The sequence below is a fragment of the Artibeus jamaicensis genome, unplaced genomic scaffold (genome assembly GCF_021234435.1).
Source record: "Artibeus jamaicensis isolate MK-2021 breed Jamaican fruit bat unplaced genomic scaffold, CSHL_Jam_final contig_956, whole genome shotgun sequence".
In the NCBI taxonomy this organism is placed as follows: domain Eukaryota; kingdom Metazoa; phylum Chordata; class Mammalia; order Chiroptera; family Phyllostomidae; genus Artibeus; species Artibeus jamaicensis.
Window position 1 is genome coordinate 442,287 of NW_026522021.1, and position 16,585 is coordinate 458,871.

Consider the following 16,585-nt stretch of genomic DNA (forward strand, 5'->3'; position numbering starts at 1 on the left):
CTGGCAAATTTTTTTAGCCCTTCAAAATATACCCAGAGACGCCCTGACTGTCCCACAAAGCAAGAGGTTACTGGTTTGATTCTCAGTCAGGGCCCACATGTGGGTTGCAGGCCTGGTCTGAAGTTGAGGTGTGTGTGAGTCAACCAGCCAATGTTTTTCTCACACCGTTGATGTTTCTCTCCCTCTCCCTCCCTTCCCTTCTCTCTAAAAATAAAAAATAAATAAAATCTTTAAAAAAGAAATATCCCCAGAGCCGAGCTCTTTTTACCTCCTCCATGTCATTATAATATAGTAACCTGTTTTTCACCTTTGGTGATTTTGCCCCCTACGGCCCATTTGGCAACTTCTCTAAAATCACTTTTAATTGACACAGCTGGGGAAGACAGATAATTTGTTTTCACAACCGAGTGAATGCTACTAAACATCCTACAATGCACAGGACAGGCCTCTACAATGAAGACTTATCTGACCTAAAACATCAACAGCGCTGAGGTTGGGGAACCCTACTCTAACGCAGGCCACTCCCATGTAGCGCCTGGACTTCTACGGTGGCCTAATTGGTCTGTCTTCCGTGCTTGCCCCTTGAAATACATGCTCTGCACAGTGACCAGGTGTCCTTCGGAAAGGCAGATCACATCCTGTGACCTTCCTCCTCTCATCCTTGAGTGGCTTCTCATTAGAATGAGATCTAGAGGCCCACGAGGTCCTTCATGAATTGGTCCCTGGCCACCTCCCCGAGCTCACCTCCCACCCCTCCCTCTCTCATTCCTTCTGCTTCAGCCACCCTGGCCTCCTGGCCGTTCCTTGAACATACAAGCCTGCTCCTACTTCAGGGTCTGTGCACTTGCAATTCCCTTGGCTGAAGCTGTCTTTCCCTGGATATTTGCACAACTCACTCCCTCACCTCAGTCAAATGTCGCTCCCTCAGAATGTCCATTCCCAATCACCCTCTCCAGATTAGCAGTCCCTGTCCTTCGCCTTCACAGTTCTGTTCGAATAGTGCGATGCTCCTGAACTCCAGCTCCACCCCCCCTGCCCGTGGCAGGTGAGTAGGTGGTCTAAACGCCTGTCGGTCAGGCACACACACAGCCTCTTGGAAAGTGTTCAAGTGGCCTTTTGCTTTTAGTTCAGAAACATAGACTGTGTAGCCCGACCCCTGAGAAAGGCACACCAGTGCCTTTCACCTAGATCTTGGTGTGTACAACCGTGGCCACACCCCAAGCTGGCCGAGAATGTGCTCCACACAATAGCCTGCTGGGCAGGGAATGCAATATGAAGAACATCCCCCACTTGCTGGATTAGTGTGGACATCAGGGAGAAGGAGTGTAAAGGCCAGGTGTGTGCAGGGTGGGCTTGGGGCGGAGACAGGTATGTCTGTCTAAGGTTGGCAGGAATGAAAATGGGTCAGTGGTAGCATCTATGAAAAATTTAAATATACGTACCTCTGACCCATGAATCAATCCGCTTCTAAGAATTGATCATGCAGAAATATTGTGCAAACATGAAAAGATAGATATATGAGGAAGTTCTGGCTTGTTGCAGTGGAAATATTGCAAATATCTAGATGTTCAGCAAGAGGGCATTGTTTGAGCCCTGGCTGGTATAGCTCAGTGGATTGAGTGCGGGCCAGTGAATCAAACAACCGCGGTTCAACTCCCAGTCAGGGCACATGCCTGGGTTGCAGGCTAGTTCCCAGAAGGGGATGCATGAGAGGCAACCATACATTAATATTTCTCTTCCTCTTCCCTTACCCTCTAAAGATAAATAAATAAAATCTTTAAAAAAAAGAGGGCATTGTTCGAATAAATTGTGATACACCCATATAATAGTGTTCTATTCAGCCATAAAAAAAACCCAAAAAACAAAAAAAACCATGAAGCGGAGCCCTGGCCAGGTAGCTCAGTTGGTTAGAGCACAGTCCTGATACGACAACTTTGTGGGTTTGATCCCCAGTCAGGGCACATACAAAAATCAACCAATGAATGCGTAATAAATAAATGGAAGAACAACCAAAAAAATGAAGTTATTTTTAGCATGAAAGATGTCCCCGTCTTGTTATGTGAAAAGCAGTTCTCATAATAGTGTAGAATATGATTCCCATTTTAAAGTTTATTTTTAAAATAAGTTTTTTTTGGGAATAACTTTAGGTTTACAGTAAAGTTGCCAAACTGGTACAAGAGTTCCTATGTATTCTTCACCTAAGTTCCCCTAATGTTAACAAGAATCTTACATAACCACGATAAATTGACATTAACACATTAATGTGAACCAAACTCCAGACTTTATTTGGATACCACCAGTTTTCCCACTGTCTTCTTTTCTGTTCCAGGACCCAATCCGGGGCACCACATTGCACTCAGTACGTGTATTTGGAAATGATCATATATGCCTAGAAGAAAATGTCTGGAAGGATTCACCACAAACTGTTAACAATGGTTGGGGATAGGTTTTAATTTTACTTTGGAAATTACTTCTTAAGGTAACTTTAAAAAATATATTTTATGTATTTGTTTTTAGAGACAGGGGAAGGGAGGGAGTTAGAGAGGGAGAGAGACATAGTCCCAACTGGAGACCCAACCCACAGCCCAGGCACGTGCCCTGACCTCCAACGAGCCACCTTCTGCTTTGCGGATGACGCCCAACCACCTGAGCAGCGCCGGTCAGGGCTCTTAAGGTAATTTTTAACACTTTATGATAAAAAGCCAAAACACTGTGCAGAACTTTGAAAAATAAGTGTTTGCCGTAGCTACAGTCAAGGTCACATAGTTGGTCAAGTGCTCTGTGAATTTTATATACCTTTTGACATTTAGTAATGAAATAGTGAAAAGTTTCCCATGTTCTCCAGGGCCCCTTTCCTTTTATACCCCTAAATTTCTTTTCACCTCACCCACTGAACAAAAAAAAATATATACCAAAGCTTAGTCCATGGGGGTCCCTCCATCAAAAGTCTGGCTACAAAACTAACAGATGGTGTAGAATCGGTGCTGTGTGCATAGGTGAGTCAGGTGAATTCCAGCTGCCCCCCCCCCCCCGGCAGTTTGTGGCTATTCTTATTCTCGATCACATGCCAGCTGTTTTGTCTTCCCAGGTGACAGGCAGAAAGGAAAGCCCTCTGTTTAAGGCTCCTACTGAATATCTAATGTAAACTAGCTGGGGAGATGGGCATACATACCCTAATGTTTGTTGTATTAAAGTTGTTTATCGGGTGTAGCTCCCCCTAACCCACACATTGGGTGTTTTTAACTCTACTATTAAGTGGCGTAGAGACAGTAAGGTGTAGAGGCACAGGAACAGGAATGGGAGCCGAACCTTGGTTTGTGTCCTCACTAGCTCTGGGACCTTGGGTGCTTATTCGCAAGCACCTCATGTAAAACAAGGCCAAGGACACTTCCCTGGATGGGTATAAGAACGAAGGTACTCAGCCTAGTCCTTGCATACTGTGAATAAATGATAAATGGTAATTAGTATTATTACTATAGCTATTTTTATCATAAATTATAAAAGTGCCCTAAAAAGTCACCTTTCTTTTATGACTTATGTGGGGTTTTTGGGGGGGAGGGGGCAGGAATGGGGATCGTATTTAGCAAATACACTCCACATTACTCTGCTCTAGGAAGTTATATTTTCTTCTAGAAGTTTTAAGGTTTTGCCCTGGCTGTTGTAGCTCAGTGGATTGAGCACAGGCTGTGAACCAAAGGGTTGCCAGTTCGATTTCCAGTCAGGGCACGTGCCTGGGTTGCGGGCCAGGTCCCCAGTGGGGGCCACATGAGAGATAACCACACACTGATGTTTCTCTCTCTCTTTCTCTTCCTCTCTCTCTAAAAATAATTAATAAAAATCTTTTTTAAAGTTTTAAGGTTTTGCTCATTCACAGTCAGCTCTTTATCTGGAATTCATGTTTATGTATAAAATACAAATCAGTTTTTCCCATATGGATAATAACTGTTACAGCTTTTATTGAGTTGTCCATCTGTTCCCTCAGTCATGTATCATATTTACACATTTGTAAGTGGCTGTTTTTGGTTCTGTTGCCTATTTCGCTATTTTATTTTTTTAGCCAAGCAGCATTCTGCTTTAAGGCTCATGTCTATAACGTGTCTGAATATCTGCTGGGATGTGTCTCTCACATTGTGTTGTTTTTCCTTCTTTCTTTTTAAAGATTTTATTATCTATTTTTAGAGAGGGGAAGGGAAGGAGAAGAGAGGGAGAGGAACATCAATGTGTTGTTGCCTCTCACATGCCCCCTACTGGGGACCTGGCCCACAAGCCAGGCATGTGCCCTGACTGGGAATCAAACCAGCAACTTTTTGATTCATAGGTTGGTGCTCAATCTACTAAGCCACACCAGCGAGGGCCTTTTCCTTTCTTTCTTTCTTCCTTTCTTTCTTTCTTTCTTTCTTTCTTTCTTTCTTTCTTTCTTTCTCTCTTTCTTTCTTTTTTTTTTTAACAATTATACATGTTCAGTAATCATAAACAGTAGAAAAAACCAAAAACAGGTGTAACTATTATTATGTCTAATATAATTAGCAGACAGGTAAAGACAAAATGGATTCTGAATTCAGTATCAGTCTATAGGTTTACAGGCCTTGTCAATGTCTTGGGTTAGCTGTCCACCTCTGATGCAGCAGTTTTTCATCCTAAAGGAGTTTTTGATTTCTGCAGACAATGTAGGTATCTACTCACAGTTTGGTACCTGGTAAGACCCCTTCTGCTGAGGCTGGAGAGTGTCTTTTATTTCATGTCTTTTCCAATAAACAAAATCTCCAGGTGGCAGTCAAATGATGTTTAAAGTCTTTGTTTCCTTGGGGCCGGCCACGTTCACCTGACGTGACATGGGGAGCTGGTGTGGCACCACGGGTCCTTGCTTGTACTTGCAATGGGTTGGGGTCTGCAATGTGGTCCTGCTTCTTCAGAATTTTGCCAATTACGCCAAGTAAATGTCAGTGTAAGAAATGCCCAACCCTGCAGAAACTTCGTATAAGAGTTTATTTGATCTAAACAGACTACATATGCCAGGGGGCAAGATCTCAAATGCTTGCAGTTCTATTTCTTCAAAAGTCTTAGCTTCTTTGGCTCTTAGTCTTTCCATATAAACTGTAGAGTCAGTTTCTCAAGTTCCACACACACACACCCCTGTTGAAATTTTGATAGAAATTATTAATTTCGAGAGAATTGATATCTTAATGAAAATGGAGCCCTGGCTGGTGTAGCACAGTGGATTGAGCGCAGGCCTGCGAACCACAGGATCACGGTTCAATTCCCAGTCAGGTCACATGCCTGGGTTGCAGGCCGGTTCCCTGCAGGCCAGTTCCCAGCAGGGGACGCACAAAGGGCAACCATACATTGATGTTTTTCTTCTTCTCTCCTTCCTCCCTTCCCCTCTAAAGATAAATAAATAAAATCTTAAAAAAAAAAAAGAAAGAAAATGGACTCTGTGTGTTTAGGTATTCTTTGCTGATTTTCAATAAAGTTTCATAAGATTTTCCTCAAAGATCTGACAGATTTTTGTTTGTTTTATGCCTGGTTACCTCGTATTTTGTTTTAGTAGTTGCTTTTTTTTAAAAAAGATTTTATTTATTTATCTTTAGAGGGGAAGGGAAGGAGAAAGGGAGAGAAATATCAATGCATGGTTGCCTCTTGTATGTCCCCTGCTGGGAACTGGCCTGCAGCCCAGGTATGTGCCCTGACTGGGAATCGAACCTTGGTTGCTTGGTTCCCAGGCCTGCACTCAATCCACTGAGCTACACCAGCCAGGGCTTAGCAGTTGCTTTTTAAAAAAATATTTTACTTATTTTTTTTAGAGCAAGGGGAAGGGAAGGACAGAGGGAGAGAAATATCAATGTGTGGTTGCCTCTCATGTGTCCCCCACTGGGACCAAGCCTACAACCCAGGCATGTGCCCTGACTGGGAATTGAACCAGCAACCCTTTATTTCATAAGCCCATGCTCAATCCACTGAGCTACACCAGCCAGGGCTAGTAGTTGTTTTTGAAACCTGGTTAATACCCTTCTTCTGACAATGGATCTTATTGTCTTCTCTTTCAATTGAATCTGACTTAAAGAGGGTTTATTCTTAATTTTTAATTTTGAAATTCCATTTACCCTTTACCCAGATTCAGCAAATGTGAACATTTTGCTACATATGCTCTCTCCCTCTCTGTATCTCTTTATACTTATGAGTATATGCATGTGTCTATATTTATATGCATCTTTGTATGTGACTATACATGTACACACATGTATATCTATGTACATGTACACATATGTCTATGTGCATATACAGACATGTTTTCTTCCCTAAACACTGGGCATCGTCCCATCACACCAGCAGGTACCCGGTGTCGGTTTATCCCACTGTCGGGACAATGTTTATCCCACTAACGGTTAGTTAACTTGGACAACACAGCTAGTGTTGCCCAGCCATGATTTATCCACTATAAAGTAACCACTTAATCCTTTGTGATTTATAAAGACTCTTTAGGGAGAAACAAACTTTGAGACTTGCATTCAAACTTCCATCAACTGGTTTTACTGTTTTTATTATGGTGAAACACACATACCATAAAATTGACCATTTTAACTATTTTAAGAGTACAATTCAGTGGCATTCAGTACATTCACATCGCCATGCAACCATCACCATGATCTGATGTGGACTCCGGCCAGCGATATCCGCATTCCTGTGGATGCGAGGAACAAATTCACACAGACTGCAGAAGTCTGGTGGAGAAAAGGGACAGCATGGCCACTCTCTGAGTGAGAAAGCACCCCGACCCCTGCCTGGATAGGCTTTTATTGCTTTCTGGGAGCATTACTTCAAGGAAGGTCCTCATTCATCATTGTCAGGCAGTAATGATCAAACAATAGATAACATACAAAGAACTATGAGGGCTTATTCTGAGTCAGAGTTAGTTAACTAAAGGGCCTTAAACCTTTGGGAAACAAACTCATTTCATGCTTGGACCTATATCAGAACATTGAGGACATTCTTAGCAAAGCAGGTTTCACAGGATTTTGTGCATTCTTTCCTAGGCCTGATCACCCCAGGAACCTGCCCCTTCCAGCACAGGGCCACACCCATCTCTGGCATTGTTTCAGGCTTAGGTCGAGCAGGGGAAGTAAGGCGGCCAAGAGATTAGGAGACTTCTAGCAGACAGAATGAGAACTCAGGCTATGTCAAAGCGGAAGGGCGAGGGTCCATCACCCCCTTTTTCTATAGCCCCCCAAGTCCTTCCCTGAGGGCCCCTTCATGACCATGCATGTCTTAGGTTGTCCCTCCCTTGAGGAATCTTACCCATCATTGGCTAACCAGTCATCTACCCATAGCCAAGCATGGTAAAATAAAAGGGGGCAGAGGCAGCATCCCTGCCAGGGAAATAAGCTTTGTCTCCTTAGTGGGTTATGGTCCCAGAGTCTCTTTACTAAGCCTTAGCCATGGGGCGGGGGTGGCTTGCTGTTACAGCTTCTACAGCTTATGAAACCAGGCAGGACGGTTCCCAACAATTATCCATCTCAGAACTTTCCCTCACCTTTATCAAGATATGAGGACATATAACATTATTAAGTTTAAGATGTATAGCTCATTGATTTGATACTTTTATATACTGCAAAATGATCACCACCATAGATTTAGCTAACATCTCCATCATATTGTCAACTAATTTTTAACATGCACTGATAATTCTTGCCTGAACCTATTACTTCTATGATGGTCAAAAATGGTTATTTGCTGGCATCCTACTGTAAGGAAGTTTCCTTTTTAGGGAAAAAGTTTTCCCACTTATGTGTTTTTATGTAGACATTGGTCATCAGGATGGATGCTCATGGATTCTTATTTTATCCAATGTGTAGTTGTATTGTTTTCTTTTTTATGCACAATTGTCTCCAATTTGTCCAGTGGGATCTGTCCAACACACACACACACACACACACACACACACACACACACACACACACCCCATTCAATTTGCTTCCTGTGTTATTTTGACATGCCTCATCATTTTGTGAGCATTTTTTTTAAAAACTTAACAAGATATTTCAGAATCTCCTTGTATTTTTCTGGCCCTCTCCCAGGATCAGACAATTCTCCAAGGAGCCTGGGTTCTGCTTTTACAGAGGAATAGGATTTAGAAACCAACATCTGGGCAATAAAGAATTTCAGGGAAAACGCTCTGGGCTGGTGGCCATGCCTTTGGTGCATTCTGGCCACCAGAGGGCAGCACTTCTCAGAAAAACGCAACAGGCCCCGAATCTGGGTTGGGCTGGGCTAGCCAAGCTTCCTGATAGAAGTGTCTCTACTCCTCTTCCCAAAAAAGGAGAACACAAGCCCCCCACCACATCTTACCACCACTCCAGTAACACCCCTATCCTCACCCAGACCCCCCCCCCCCACACCAGTACATGCCTCACCCCACCCTCACTGATTTCTTTCATATCTTTTTTTCTGAAGTCTTCTAAGGGAGGTGAACTCTGAAGCAGAGGGCAAGAGGGGATAGGAGGCTTCGGGGAGGTGGGGATCGCTCATGGCCAGCCCACCCCACTACTGACAGCACAGACCAGAATCACAGCTGTGGGTAACAAGCGTGGAGAGGCCCCTCCCCCCGTGCGTCCCTACTCCCCCCGAGCGTCCCCACAGTCTCTCAGCTAGCTATCTATCCCTCAGGGGCCTCAGACCACAGCTGGCACCCTCTCTTTGGGCCTGGTAGTCAGGGAACTCAGAGAAGAGGGTTTGCACAGCGGCAGGCCACCCAGGTGAGCTTGGAGCCTGAGCTCTGAGTTCCTATCTGCTTCTCTCTGTTGGCTGTCTCTACCCCACCCCCCACGTGGATCAGGTCAGAGGAAGTTGAGGGGACAGTACCCCGTCCCCCATTTATTTATTTTTCCACAAGTAAACTATTTGTATTAAAAAACACCCAACAACAACAAAACCATCAGTGGGGTATTTTAGTAACTTAAATTTATGGTTCAATTACTTTAATTTTTAAAATTTTTTTTAAAGAGTTATTTATTTATCTTTAGAGGGGAAGGGAAGGAGAGAGGGAGAGAAATATCAATGTATGGTTGCCTCTAGTGCATCCCCTGCTGGGAACTGACCTGCAGGGAACCTGCCTGCAACCCAGCCACGTGCCCTGACTGGGAATTGAACCGTGATCCTCTGGTTCACAGGCCTGTGCTCAGTCCACTGAGCTACACCAGCCAGGGCTTCAATTACTTTAGAAGTATGCATTTACAAGTGAGTGAACACTTCTACCCCTAGGTGCCATTACTTCTTGTATTTCCCCTTCCCTCCTAAAGGAGTTTCACCAGGCCTGGCGGAGTAGGCATCAGCAAGTGCCGATCCTGCCAGTCTTTTCCTGCCCTCTCCCACCAGGACCGGTGCGGTGGCCTCCTGACCCTTGACCGCCATCCTGACTCTGACTTCCAGGCAGAGATAGCCAGACCGCTCACTTGCTTCAGCCCCCTACTGTGGTGTTTCTCAACCCAAGAGCAAAATCCAGCCTCGCAGCGGGCCCTTTCATGCTCCTCCCCAGCCCGCCAAACTGCCACTCATCCCTCCCACCCACCCCCATCACAGACTGCAGCAACTCTGTGTTCCTGGACTTCCCCCCAAGCCTATCCAGTGGTCTTTCTGCACCTCTGCTGACACAGCTGCCTCTACCTAAACTGACCTCGCCTCCTACCTCCCACAGTGTTGGGCAGCAATGCCCCAGCTCCTAATGAAGCCTCCTCCTGTTCTCATTTAGAATGAGCTCCCTGCCTTCTCTGATTAAATTCTCCCCATCCTTCAACTGAGACTTTCTCTTGGCCTCCCCCACTGAGCTGGAGCAGCTCTGAGCTCCTTTGATGGGCTAGGAGGGCAGGGCCAGTAGAGGGTGGGCACACAGGGTGGGAGTAGATAGGGATGAGAAATATGACTGGCTGGGCTGCCAGCCCACACTTCTCAAATTTTAATGTAAATACAAATCACTTGGGGAGATATCGGAAACCAGGTTCTGACTCGGTGGCTGGGGTGGGGCTGAGAGCTTGCATTTCTAAATGAGCTCCAGGTGGTACCCATGCTGCTGCACGGGGAGGCCAATTTGAGCAGCAAAGGCCTGGCTAACTGGATTGGCTGGGGAAGGGGGCAGGTGGGAGCCCAGGTGTGAGTGGCCACCATCCAGGGTATAAGATGACAGGAGGTGACCACTCAGCAGTTACTGGTGGGAGTATTTGCGGGCATCATGGCGCTAAGTTGTGGGTTCTTCATCTGCTTTCTGCTCTGGGGAGGCACGGAGCTGTGCTACTCCCAGCTCCTCTGGCAGGATAAGGCCCCCCGCCTGGCGGTGAAGTGTCTGGAGGCCCAGCTTGTGGTCACTGTCAGCAAAGACCTGTTCGGCACCGGGAAGCTCATCAAGCCTGCAGACCTCACACTGGGCCCCGAGGGCTGTAAGCCCCTGGTCTCTGTGGACACCGATGATGTGGTCAGGTTTGAGGTTGGGCTACATGAGTGTGGTAACAGCCTGCAGGTGAGGTTTGGGCCCCCCTGGTGGCCCTGGCTTTGGTGGGAGGACAGGAGAGAGGCGGCCTGCAATGGGGAGTGTGGCTGTACCCTCTTCTTTCCTTCAGGTGGCTAAGGATTCCCTGGTGTACAGCACCTTCCTGCTCCACAACCCTCGCCCTGTTGGGAATCTGTCCATCCTGAGGACTAACCGCGTGAACGTGCCCATCGAGTGCCACTTTCCTAGGTCAGTGTGGGAGGAGCCAGTCTCTGCCCTCTGCCGCTGAGGCCATTCAGCAGTCACATCAGCTTCCCGGCCGCACCTGGGAGCAGGGCCGCAAGAAGGGGGAAACGTATGGGGCTGTGGTCACTTCATCAGCTCTGGATGGAGTCGAGGGCCTGCTGAGTCCACCGAGCCTCTGAAATACATCTGGGCCTCACCTTCTTCTCAGTGAAAGGGGCAGGGCTGCCCAGCCCAGGCCCCCTTGGAGTTCACAGCACTTTAGTGTAGGGAGAGGTTTCAAGCTCTGACCAACACAACCTGCTTTTCCCATGTGGTTTAACCCCATACAGGTGTGTGGGTTGGGGGACGCCCCTCCAGCCCTGCGTGCTAAGCACTGCCTCTGAACGTGGGCATTGAGGTGTGAGGAGAGCATGACTGCAGCTTCTAACACAATGTGGGGCTGAGTGCAGAGTCCGTAGGCCTTAATCCCTGCCCTCCCCACTGGGAGAAGGTAGGGGAGGATGGTGCTGATACCATGAGGGCACAGGGTTGAGCCGAGTGTCTGGAGAGGAGCAGAGGGACGGCTTTCTATAACCAGGACCCTGGATGGGGGACCTGAGGTGGACGGGGCTGAGCCAGTCTAGTAGAGCCACACACACCCTGGGGGAAGTCTGTGTCACTAGTAGGGACTGTAATAAAGGAGGAGGACAGATGGGTTGTAAAGGCCAAGAGATGTAATGAGGTGTTCGGGCTCATGACATAGCAGGCGTCCCTCCCTAAGCACCAAGCAGAATGGTGAGAACTTTTCAATCCGGAAGGTCCTCTGGTAGCTGGTGGGGGAGACAGATGGGAGACTGGGAAGAGTGAGAGAAGACCTGACCTGCGGCAGCTGACCTGAGGAATCCAAGGAGAGCTGGGAGAACTCGGTGCTTGACAAGGCTTGGGGCGGGGCTGGAGGCGGACAGGGATGGGGACACCGAGGGCAGGACGCTGCGCCTGCCCTATTGGCCAGAGAGAATGAGGCCTCCCTGGGATCATAGCTGTCTCTCACGTCAAAATTTCTCCACTTGGGACTAACCTAAGAACGTTGGCTCACCGGGCCTGGGGGCTGCAGTTGGTGTGGGTAGCCTGAGATACTTTATCTTAGCTCCAGCAGTGGAGGTCTGGTTCATGGAGCAGCCTCTTCTGTGGGACCCCATGGGATCAGCAGGGCAGATGTTTGAAAACATCTGCTTCCAGGGACCTTCCTGCCCCAGTACAGGCCTAGAGTATCTGCCAGCTTCTCAAGAACCAGAGGCCTGACTGCATGTATCTCTGAAGGACTCTTTCACTAGGCCCCAAGAAGCCTGAGTGGTACAGAGAGGGACTGCTGCCTCAGACCTCAAGCCTGAGCCTCCAGGGTGAACCTTAACAAGCAGCAGATGTGGGTCTAGAAAGCAAAGCAACCTGAGATATGTCTTCATGCTGTAGCTCAGGTGCCCTCATGTCTGGAGGGCCCACTCACAGGTTGTCCAGTACGGGAGGTTGAGGGATAGGCTCAGACTTCCTGTGTCTGTTCAGCTGCTTTGACCAGCTGCCTGGCTGGGTCACAGCTAGAGGCTTCGAAATGAAGTAGAAGTGAAACCCCCTTCAGTGCGGGGCCAGATGGGGTGAGTCCCACAGCAGATGTGGGTGGCTCCTATTCTCTTCCCAGGCAAGGCAATGTGAGCAGCCAAGCCATCCTGCCCACCTGGGTGCCCTTCAGGACCACAGTGTTTTCGGAGGAGAAACTGGTTTTCTCCCTGTACCTGATGGAGGGTAAGCCCAGAGGGCTGGCGGGGGGAGCTGGCAGGGGGAGCTTTGCCAGGGAGAGTCTCTCACATCTACCTATGTGCCCTTCAGAGAACTGGATCTCTAAGAGGAGGTCCCCCACATTCCAGCTGGGAGATAGAGCCCACCTCCAGGCTGAAGTTCACACCGGCAGCCACGTGCCCCTGCGACTGTTCGTGGACCACTGTGTGGCTACACCAACACCGAACCGGAGCGCCTCCCCTTACCACACCATCGTGGACTTCCACGGGTGAGGGCTGGGCTCCCTTTCTGGGGAACCCTCATAACAGCATGGCCTGTGCCACCTTTCTCAGCCTTGAACCTCACTCTTCATTCATTCTCTTCAAAGCTGTCTCGTGCATGGCCTCTTTGAAGCTTCGTCTGTTTTCAAAGCACCCAGACCAGGGCCAGAGACTCTCCAGTTCACAGTGGACATGTTCCACTTTGCTAATGACTCCAGAAATACGGTAACACCTTCCACTACCCTGAATTTCAGGATTACCCTGAGCAGGTTTACTTTGCTGCTTTAGCTCACTAGCTGTGCTCTCAAGTAGTAACTTGATAACTCTGTCCCCATCCTAGTAACTCTACAACTTGCCAAGTAGACAAAGCCATGGGCTGTGGAGGGATCTTTCAGGGGAAGGCGTGGTGACACAACCCCTTAGGTAGAAAACCCATGAAGGATAGAGAATCAGGATCAGTGGCCCTAGAAATAAAACAAATGAGAATAGGAAGCCAGGTGACTTCGCTGATAGTTCTAATAAGATGAGTGCCAACAACCATGGCATTCGGTGACCAGGTCAATGATCTTGTTCTTGCCAAGGTCAGCAGGGCCAAAACCCAGATGACGGTGGGTTGAGTAAAGGAGTTGACCAAAGCAAGTGTTGGCCTCTCTGGAGGCTTTTCTAGAAGGGCAGGGAAAGTGGCATGAACTTCTCAAACAGAATAGCATCCTGAACCTGATGAGGGGCTTTGTGAAACCTGACTGCATCAGCATCACCTGGAGAGCTTGCTGAACTGGATTGCCAGGCCCGCCTCCAGAGTCTAGTTCAGTAGGTCTAGATTAGAGCCCAGAATCTGCATTCCTAATGAGTCTCCCCCGGCTGTTACTGCTGCTCCGGGGGCCACCCCTTCAGAATGAGGAAGCTAGAAAGCCCACATGAAACTAAGGGGATGCAGGGTTGGGAGCTAAGATGTGGACTGCTTCTGACGCCTGAGGTATGGACGGGGGGACAGGAAGCACAGGTAGGACCGGCTTCTAGCTAGAAAGAGCTGGTAGAATCTTACAAATAAAAATCATGTAGCTTTTAAACAAGTTGCCTGAGAATAGGATCCAGGGGTGTGAAGTTTGAAATAGCTGGTCAGGAGGCAGAAGTGATGAAAGCAGAGGTTCTTGACTCTGGCTGTATACTAATCACCTGGAAAGCTCAAAACACACTCATTCTTGTGCATAATCCCAGATATTTTTCACTTAATTGGGGTGTGGCCTAGCAGCGTCTTTTTCCAACATCTTATGAAAATCTTCAAACATGAAGCTGAAAGAACTTTATAGCAAACACCTATGTTCTTACCATCTAGGGTCTGCCATTAATATTTTACTACATCATCCATCCACTAGTCTGTCTTGTTTTACTTGAAAATACAAAAGCCGTTTAAGCTCCCAGGTGACTCTAATAAGCAGCTAGGTTTGCAAACCACTGAAGCAGAGGCTCAGAGGCTGGGAGTGCGCCTTTGTGGACCAGGTACATGGATGCTCCCTCACCTCACCCAGCAGTTCTGTTCTGAGAACAGAAGTGGTTTGTACAGACAGTAGATAGCAGGAGGAGCAGGAATCAGAGCTGCCAGTGAGATGTCCTGATGTTTCTGGTGATGGTCCTGGGTTGAAGGGAGCCAGGGATAAAGGAGAAGGGCTGACTCACAGACTCTGAGAAAGGGTCCTGGTTCTCCCCATTGGTGACTTTGTAGGTCATAGGCTAACGCACACTTTCAGAGATAGGGAGTTGATGCTGACTTTAGAGGTAGTCTAGCAGGGAGGACAGGCAGAAGGTTTCATGCAGGCGGTGGCCATCGGCATGGGTAGAACCTGCGCTGGTATCTATCTCCAGGAGCTGAGAGGGACCTAAGAGACAGGACAGTGCTGACTGGGGAAAGTAGCCTGAGCTCTGGGAAAGTTCTCCCTCAGAGGTGGGCTCGGTGGCCTGGCTGACTGGCCATGGTACAAGGGAGAAGGAGCCCCATATTCAAGAGCTAATGGGGAACCACCCTAGGATCTTAGGCCCCAGTTCACGTCAGAAATGTACTGAGGACAATGAGAATAAAAGCAGTTACCTTCCTGGGACAGGGACTCTCACAGATCTGGAAGCCTTCTCTGGTGGGGCAGAGGGAAGTTCATCCTGCTTATTCACGTTCCTGGAATGGTTTGCATGCCTGTGTATACTTGGCCACTAGGTGGTGGCCAAGGTTTCTGGTTCTGCAGAAGGCTTTAGAGAGAAGGTGATGGAATTCCTCTGCCCTGGCAGGGTTGGCAGGGGACTGTTGATAGGCTGCCTAGAGTGTAAAAGGGGACCTCTGGCTGAGGATGCCTCTGTCAAGAGGACCAGGAGCTAATGGGCCCTAGCTTTGTCAAAATCCCGTCCACCCCGGGTGGTTTGGGGGGATATTTGCCCCTTTGAGCTTGATTTTTGGCCCCGAGATTCTGACCTAATGGGTGAGTTGGGCCCGCTAAGTGATTGATTGGACAAGCCTGGGAAAGACTGGAGCAATAAATATGACAGGTTCCAATTTATTTTGTTTGATGGGTTCCAAATTTAGAATCCAATTTGCTACTTGCTCCGAAATTTTAGACAAGGTAATCTGACCTTCTGTGGCCCCATGTCTAACATGAGGCTCTTCCCCCAACCCCAAGTGTTGAGGGCTGTATAAGAACTGACTTAAAGTCTCTCACACAGCTTAGAACTCCACCCAGTAATAGCTGCTTTTACTTCCAGGTATATATCACCTGCCATCTGAAGGTCACTTCGGCTGAACAAGTCCCAGACCAGCTCAACAAAGCCTGTTCCTTCATCAAGTCCACCAACAGGTGAGATGAGATTGGACATGGCTGGAGCAGAAACCTTGAGTGGCCACCCTTGCGTCTGTTCTCCGACGTGAACCTTATCAGCAAACTGCTTCCTGCAGACAGCGCAGCCGCAGCCTCCTAACCCTCTCCTCTTTCCCTCTCAGCTGGGTCCCGGTAGAGGGCGCTGCTGAGGTCTGCCAGTGCTGTACCAAGGGTAGCTGTGGCATCCCAACCCGTTCCAGGAGACTAGTGGGACAGTGGCACAGGCCTGCTTCCCGAAGTCGCAGGCATGGTAGGTCTTAGGTTGGTTACAGCGCTACTGCCCTCCCCTTGGTCTAGGATACCTGCTGTCACTTCAGGGTGACATTCTTCTCCTTTGTCCCCCATTTAAGGCTGCTTACTCCTGGGGGATGCAGTTTTGAGCTTTCTCACTGAAAATTTAGTTCAGCCCACTGAGGCAGAGTAAACCCCCTAACCGGATTCCTGGCGAGGGATAAATGGACCTCGGACATCTTATCTTTCAGTGACAGAAGAGGCAGATGTCACAGTGGGGCCACTGATCTTCCTGGGAAAGACTGGCGACCGTAGCCTGGAGGAATCGACCTCTTCTCTCACCTCGGCGATGCTGGGTTTAGGCCTGGCAGTGCTGGTATCCCTGGCACTGGCCACCGTTGTCCTGGGTCTGGCCAGGTGGCGTCAGGCTGCTTTCCGCCCTGTGATGTGACCTGTGTGCTTCCTAATAAAAGGAGTGGCCTCTGGTGTGTAGTGCTGTGACTCAGAGGGGGGTGGATTGGGAGCGGTGGTGTGGGGGAGGGGACAGACTGTAAACAGCGCCACGGGTTCAAATCGCATAGTCTAAGTACTGTCTGTCTACATAGTGGACAGGCAAGGCTGGTTCGAGACGGCTTCTCTGCCCCTCACAGCTTCGTCTCACTCTCCCCACATAGGTTGCCTTCCTCCCTCAGCCCCTGGCAGTGCCCAGCAAGGAAGGGTATGCTGCCCAGGGAGCTTGTGGCCCC

The 16,585-nt window shown here is 48.4% G+C and overlaps 1 protein-coding gene across 1 annotated transcript; it reads left to right on the forward strand.

Annotated features, from left to right (window-relative positions):
- The first annotated feature begins 10,191 nt into the window (after positions 1 to 10,191).
- Positions 10,192 to 16,290, forward strand: ZP3 (zona pellucida glycoprotein 3). Its single transcript, XM_037139126.2, has 8 exons — positions 10,192 to 10,504; positions 10,605 to 10,723; positions 12,393 to 12,496; positions 12,581 to 12,758; positions 12,858 to 12,975; positions 15,496 to 15,587; positions 15,731 to 15,858; positions 16,091 to 16,290. Exons 1-8 carry the CDS (start codon positions 10,220 to 10,222, stop codon positions 16,288 to 16,290), a joined length of 1,224 nt encoding a protein of 407 aa, XP_036995021.2. The 5' UTR covers positions 10,192 to 10,219.
- The last annotated feature ends 295 nt before the right edge of the window (positions 16,291 to 16,585 follow it).